Source organism: Cololabis saira, chromosome 3 (assembly GCF_033807715.1).
Source record: "Cololabis saira isolate AMF1-May2022 chromosome 3, fColSai1.1, whole genome shotgun sequence".
NCBI classification, from domain to species: Eukaryota; Metazoa; Chordata; class Actinopteri; order Beloniformes; family Belonidae; genus Cololabis; species Cololabis saira.
The window spans coordinates 52061249-52068680 of record NC_084589.1 but is presented as its reverse complement, the minus strand read 5'-3'; the positions used below and the strand labels follow the sequence as shown (position 1 = coordinate 52068680).

The 7432-nt window shown below is 46.1% G+C and overlaps 1 protein-coding gene across 1 annotated transcript; it reads right to left on the bottom strand.

Moving 5' to 3' along the window:
- Window positions 1-1139: 1139 nt before the first annotated feature.
- Window positions 1140-7073, bottom strand: LOC133440781 (GTPase IMAP family member 8-like). The gene is given in 5 exon segments (XM_061718100.1): window positions 1140-2073; window positions 5296-5950; window positions 6132-6595; window positions 6597-6831; window positions 7064-7073. Coding segments are annotated over 5 exon segments (2298 nt in total).
- Between the last annotated feature and the right edge of the window lie 359 nt (window positions 7074-7432).

The following is a 7432-nucleotide window of genomic DNA, read 5'->3' as shown; positions in this document are numbered from 1 at the left end:
GCTCCGTTCCAGATTCCATCTGGTTTCATGTCTCATTCAGTTGTGGTCTTGTTTTCTCGTCCATCTGTAGTTTCTTCAGTGTCTTTAGTCTTCTCTGCCGTGTTGTTGTGTTAGTGATGTTGGTGTGTGACCTTCTGCCATAAGTTGATTCGCAGTCGTCCTCAGAGATGTCCAGGATGGGAGTCCAAAGCCAGTTTGGGTGTTGTTTACCACTATGGGAGGAGTCCAGACCTGAACCTCTGTAGGTCGACCATGATGCCCTCAGAACCTGCAGATCGCTATCAGGTGTCGGCTGATATTAAAAGCCCGGGATGTGGTATCAGAATAAAGAAAGTAGGGTTGGTTCATCCCAGCAGAGTAAAACAGACTAAGTTTCCATGCAGTCAAAATTGGGGTTAAGGTCAATATTCCGGTTACTGAAACATTGGGATTAATGTGTTTCCATGCATGAAAGGGTTATCCCTGTATAGATGGTGATTGTAATCATTTGGGATATCTGGATCAAACCAGCGACGCACGGACAACATCATGATGCAATTCCCCTCATTTCTGCTTCTTCTTCCTGTATCCAAATCCAAAACAACAACAACAACAGCAGCGCGGAGGATAATCAACAACCCAGTAGAAGTCGCCTTTTTCAGCGTCTTTCAGCGGAGCTTGATCGGGTCTGGCATTCCTACAAATCCTGCTTCGCGCAACTTTTCGCTCACCTTTTTGTAAATCTGGCTATCCCAGTACTTTCTACAAATGACAAAATGTTCATGTCTTTCATTACATTTATGAAGTGATTAATCTCCTCCTGGTTTATAAGAACTTCCTGCACTCATAAGACCAAGATTCGAAAAGAACATGGGCAGAAAACAAATTCCTGTTCCTTTTGATGGAGAAATCCTGTTAGGCGTTTACATGACCAAATATTCGGGTTAGAAAAGGAGTAACCCAGGGGTCATATTCGGGTTTTAAAAAAATGGAATATGAGCAAATTCCGGTTCTTCAAAGGGGTTATTGGTGTTTACATGGCCGTGCAAAAGTGGGTTATTGCTAATATTCCGGTTAGAAAAGAGTTATTGGCTGCATGGAAATGTAGTCACAGATTCCCAAGTGGAACCTTTCCAGGAATTGGGAAGGTCGTGTTGTCTTCACTGCGTAGTGCAGCGTTTGGAGACTTGCACGGTTATCGCCCCAACAACAGCTCCGGCGGCGCCGCCGACCGCGCCCCCGACTACCGAACCAATCGGACCTCCTATGGCACCCACGGCAGATCCGATGGCGGTGCCGTACCTTTTGGCCAAACCGATGGTCAGCGAGAGGCTGAATTTGTTGGGCCTCTCCGCGCGAGTCCGGGCTTGTTCCTCGTACTTCCGGTTCAACTCGGTCTCCTTCCGGCGGTAGACTTCCTCCGAGTATTTCATCCTGAGCTCCTCCAGCTCCCTCTGCATCTCCTCATCCCTCTCCTTCAGGAGTCGGTCCATCTCCTTCTCGTTGTCGGCCTCCACCCTCACGAACATGTTGTTGCTGTAGTAGCTTCCCCCGTTGGCCATCATCATCATGTCGATTTTGTCCAGCAGTTGGCTGGTTTGCGTGAGGTCTTTAACCTTGTTGTTGAAGACGTGGTATCTGTTGGAGCAACTCTGAATGAAGGCCTTCAGGTCGGGACTCTCGGAGAGGAAGACTTCGATGGTTTGCTCCTTCAGCCGGTCTCCGTGTGTGAACAGCACCATCGTGTATCTGGCTGCTTCCTCGCCGAACGTGGTCTGGATCATCTTGACGGTGTCTTTCTCTTCCTGGGTGAATCGGCCCAGCTGCAGGACCACCAGGAAGGCATGAGGACCCGGAGCCGACAGGTAAATGCAGCTCTTGATCCTGCTCTGCACTTCCTTCTGGGTGAAGTTTGTGTCGAACAGCGCCGGAGTATCGATGACGGCCACCGGACGGCAGGCCACCGACCCTTTGGCTTTCTGACAGTCGGATTTCAGGGAGGACGGAGACAGCTCCGACTCGAAGGCTTCCCTCCCCACGATGGTGTTTCCTGCCGCACTCTTCCCAACGCCGGTCTTTCCTACCAGAACAATCCTCCTCTCGTTTGGATCTACAGCTCCCACGAACCCTGTCGGACAGAAATTCACTGTTCATAATACCGTATAGCATGGGTCTTCAACCGGGGCTCCGCGACCTCTAAGGGGGCCGCAGGTACTGCAAGGGGTGCTCCAACTTCAAAAGAAACAAAGGCAATTTTAACCAAAATAATTTGTGAGAGTTGAAAAAAAAAAAGTATATACAGGGGTCCCAGCCTAGGGGGGGCAAAGCATTCTAGATGGGCCCTTGTGGCCTAAACGTCCCTGTTAAAACATAATCGCTAAAAAAATGCCACAGATCAGCCCCTCTGATACAACCACAGCACGCAGGCGACACGGTCAGAACCTTCACATGAGGTTTCAGCACCATGGATTTTGCCAGTCATTATGTCAAACCTAATTATAAGCCTAATGCAGACTTTGATATCAAACTGGAGATAAAAATCAAATGACATCCAGTGACATCTATGGAAGCCCATTTCCGCCAGTAAAAGAAAAAAACAAGATGAAATCTTAGCCTTAAAAATAAAAATATCCCCACGGTAAGTCATAATTTTGACTTTCTATCTCATAATTTCCACTTTGTATCTCATAATTTCGACTTTTATCTCATAATTATGACTTATCGTGGGGATATTTTTATTTTTAAGGCTAAGTTTTCATCTTATTTTTTTAATTCTATTGGGCATATGTTGAAGAGCTTCATGCAGTTCTCCTATTGAGAGCGGTGAGTCTAAATTCGTAACCTGCTCCTGATGTAACTTCGACAGATTAATTTTTCCAAGAAACTCGTTGATGGATTGGTCGGATGGCTCAATTTGTGATGAATATAGTTTATACTAAAAGTCTCTGAAAACTGAGTTTATTAAACAGGGATCATGTGTAACTTCCCCTGATTGGTCCTTAATAGACGATATGGTTGCTTTTTCCCTATTTATTTTGAATTGATTGGCTAAATATTTCCCCGATTTGTTGCCGCGTGCAAAGTATTCCAAGCGAAGCCTTTTTACTAAAAACTGCATTTTTTATGTCAATTATTTTATTTAATTCTATTTTAGTTTTCCTTATTCTATTAAGGATATGTTCGTCTGCAAAGGTTCGGAAGGCCTCCTCTAGAGTTTTAATTTCGCATTCTAATTCTTTTGTTTTTAAGTTATCTTTCCTTTTTTTATTTGAGGAAAAGGAGATTATTTTACCTCGCATTTCCTGCTTCCCATAGGACACTCGCTGATGTTTCCGGCTGACCAATATTTTGCAAAAATATGTCCCATTCTTTCTTAAAAAAATTAATAAAGTTAGGGTCTTTAAGCAAAGATGTGTTAAATCTCCAATTTTTAAAGGATGGTACGCTCCCCCTATTTCTTTCATTTGTATTTTTTAAACAACTTTATCCTTATGAACGCAAGTGTTATACACTTGTTATTTTATTCAGAACACTTTTAGACATATACACACACACACATATGGACATATACCATATAGACATATACACACACACACACACACACACACACACACACACACACACACACACACACACACACACACAAATATATAGACAGATACACCGGCTCGTTCACCTGCATGCTGCTCTGTAGTTTTTGGGGTTAGTTAATCGTCATAGCTTAGCTCAGATTGTGATTGGGTCTCAGGATCTGGGATGGTTGCTCGTGTTTCTGCCGTTTCCGTGCCTGTTTTGTGTCTGTTCTGTTTTTTTTTCACAGATTTCCAGTGCTCAACGTGCGCCTCCGTCTGTGTTCTCACGTCCTGGATTAGCCGTGGATGTCACCCCCTCCTTCCGCAAAAATGTATGGATGTGTATATATGTATGTGTATGCGTATGTATGCGAATATATGTATAGGATAGAAATATTAACAATGCACATATATATGCCATAGGTTCTTACCAGCATGGCATTAACCATTAATATGTGTGCAGACAAAAAAAGGAACAGACCTGCTGAGAGCTGTCCACTCAGAACAGATAATTAAAACCAGCTCTAATCAGAATCAGAATCAGAATCAGCTTTATTGAGTCAGTTTAGAAAACTGTTATTGACTTCGGATACACCGGCGGCGGCACTGATGGAATTATGCGCCTGTTTTCCAAAGGGTAACACTGGGATAGGGGGGGAGGAGAAAAAAAATACATCTTCACATTGAATATCATACAATACACAATATCAAGTTGCAAAAAAACACCTCGCAGACACGAAGCACAGACGTCACAGGACTTGCATGTGGGTGATTGGGGGTGGGCAAGTCGGGGGGGGGGGGGGTGGTCCCGGCACAGTTCATCCAAGTGAGGGCCGGGTAGCTGGCGCTCAAACCCGGACGTCCTTGTCGGGAGGGGCTGATAAGAGAGGGAGCCAGGAAGGCGGTTGGATGGGGAGAGGGAGGTGTGTGTGTGTCAGTGTGTATTTGAGAGTCTGTAACGCGGTAAGACCGACGACCTTTCTCCCCGAGAGTAGCCAAGCGTCCTTGATGTTATCGAACAGCGGTACAGTTCTGGGAGTCAGGATCCTCAGATGTTTTGGAAAGGGGGAGGGTTAGGTTGGGTGCAGAGCGTCATGTTTACATTCCTCCCGGGAGATTATAGCGGAGAGGCTTGCCAGCCGCTCCTTCAAGGCCAAAAACTAATCAACAATTTGCAGGCAGCTCGGTAATTTTCCGTCTGCTTTTTCTTCTGGATCCTCAATCAATCAATAACTCCGCTCAGACGAATTTGTGATCAGTCCCCGCCAAGCCGGGTGCCCAGCTTCTCCAAGGTTTTCTCCATCTTGTTATAGAGCTCAAAGACCCCTGCTAGCCTACGATTCTAATGATAATACCTAAATAGATCTTACTGTAATATATATGGCTATATTGTAAAAACTCTTTGTAATAAGATTAGATCGATACATTGAAAAATTTAACATATTAAGTAACTGCCAATATGGATTTAGATCTAATGGATCAACAGCAATGGCAGTGATGGACCTAACAGAACAAATATCGACAGCAATAGACAACAAGGAATACACGGTTGGAGTGTTCATAGACGTAAAAAAGGCTTTTGATACAATAAATCACAAACTACTGACGAATAAACTTGAAAGATATGGCATAAGAGGTATAGCACATTCCTGGCTCTTCAACTATCTTGAAAATAGACAACAATATGTACAACTCAACAATGTCAACTCTGACTTGCTGAGGGTTACCTGCGGGGTAAATCTGCCTCTCCTCCTCCCTCTCCTTCAGCAGTCGCTCCTCCTCTGCCGCCCTCACGAACATGTCGTTGCTGTAGTAGCTTCCGCCGTTGGCCGTTGTCATCCTGTCGATTTTGTCCAGCAGTTGGCTGGTTTGCGTGAGGTCTTTAACCTTGTTGTTGAAGACGTGGTATCTGTTGGAGCAACTCTGAATTAGGGCGACCAGGTCAGGACTCTCGGAGAGGAAGCCTTCGATGGTTTGCTTCTTCAGCTTGTCCCCGTGTGTGAACAGCACCATCGTGTATCTGGCTGCTTCCTCCCCAAACGTGGTCTGGATCATCTTGACGGTTTCTTTCTCCTCCTGGGTGAGCCGGCCCAGCTGCAGGACCACCAGGAAGGCGTGAGGGCCCGGAGACGACAGGGAAATGCAGCTCGTAATCCTGCTCTGCACTTCTTCCTGGGTCAAGTTTGTGTCGAACAGTCCCGGAGTATCGATGACGGCCACCGGACGGCCGTCCACCGACCCTGTGGCCTTTTGACAGTCGGATGTCAGGGAGGACAGAGACAGCACAGACTCGAAGGCTTCCCTCCCCAGGATGGTGTTTCCTGCTGCGCTCATCCCTACGCCGGTCTTCCCTACCAGAACAATCCTCCTCTCGTTTGGATTTGCGGCTCCCACGAACCCTGTCGGACAGAAATACACTGTTCATAATAACGTATAGCGATCCCTAGGGGGGCCACGGAGAACTGATGATTAACACCAGCTCATAAAAGGTACAGCACATTCCTGGCTCTTCAGCTATCTTGAAAATAGACAATAATATGTACAACTCAACAATGTCAACTCTGACTTGCTGAGGGTTACCTGCGGGGTAACTCTGACTCTCCTCCTCCGTCTCCTTCAGCAGTCGCTCCTTCTCCTTCTCGATAGCGGCCTCCGGCCTAACGAACATGTCGTTGCTGTAGTAGTTTCCACCGTTGGCCGTCGTCATCCTGTCGATTTTGTCCAGCAGTTTGCTGGTTTGCGTGAGGTCTTTAACCTCGTTGTTGAAGACGTGGTATCTGTTAGAGCAACTCTGAATGAAGGCCTTCAGGTCGGGACTCTCGGAGAGAAAGACTTCGATGGTTTGGTTCTTCAGCTTGTCCCTGTGTGTGAACAGCACCATCGTGTATCTGGCTGCAGCCTCCCCGAACGTGGTCTGGATCATCTTGACGGTTTCTTTCTCTTCCTGGGTGAGCCGGCCCAGCTGCAGGACCACCAGGAAGGCATGAGGACCCGGAGACGACAGGGAAATGCAGCTCGTAATCCTGCTCTGCACTTCTTCCTGGGTTTGTGTCGAACAGTCCCGGAGTATCGATGACGGCCACCGGACGGCAGGCCACCGACCCTTTGGCTTTCTGACAGTCGGATTTCAGGGAAGACAGAGACAGCACAGACTCGAAGGCTTCCCTCCCCAGGATGGTGTTTCCTGCTGCGCTCATCCCCACGCCGGTCTTCCCTACCAGAACAATCCTCCTCTCGTTTGGATCTACGGCTCCCACGAACCCTGTCGGACAGAAATACACTGTTCATAATACCGTATAGCAGGGGTCTTCAACCGGGGCTCCGCGACCTCTAGGGGGGCCACAGAGGTACTATATATGTATGTGTGTATATATATATATATATATATATATATATATATATATATATATATATATATATATATATATATATATATATATATATATATATATATATCACCATCACCATCCGAGACACTGTCCCAGCCGCTAAGGCGGCTACATGACCGTTACTCGGAACCATCCCGGGACTGGCCCATCCTAATGGTTCAGTGATATTCACTGCCGGGCCCCTCACTAGCTGACCCTTGCAGACATGGCCAGGGAAACATCTTCTCATCTTCATAGTGATGGGAGGTCAAACCCTTGCCAGGTGGCAAAGTCCGCAGTTTTTTAATATAAAATTAATTAAATCATACGTGAACATGCAATCAGATATACTGGTGAATGATAAGGTTAATATCAGCACACACCAAACCATGTCTATTCTGTTCACACAGCTAGTTACTGTTGGTTTGTTCTAGGGAAGATTCCCTGGTACGCTAATGAGGAGTAATCTTCTTAACTTTTCCTTTTCATCTTTTTTTGTAACAAATTTTTCTT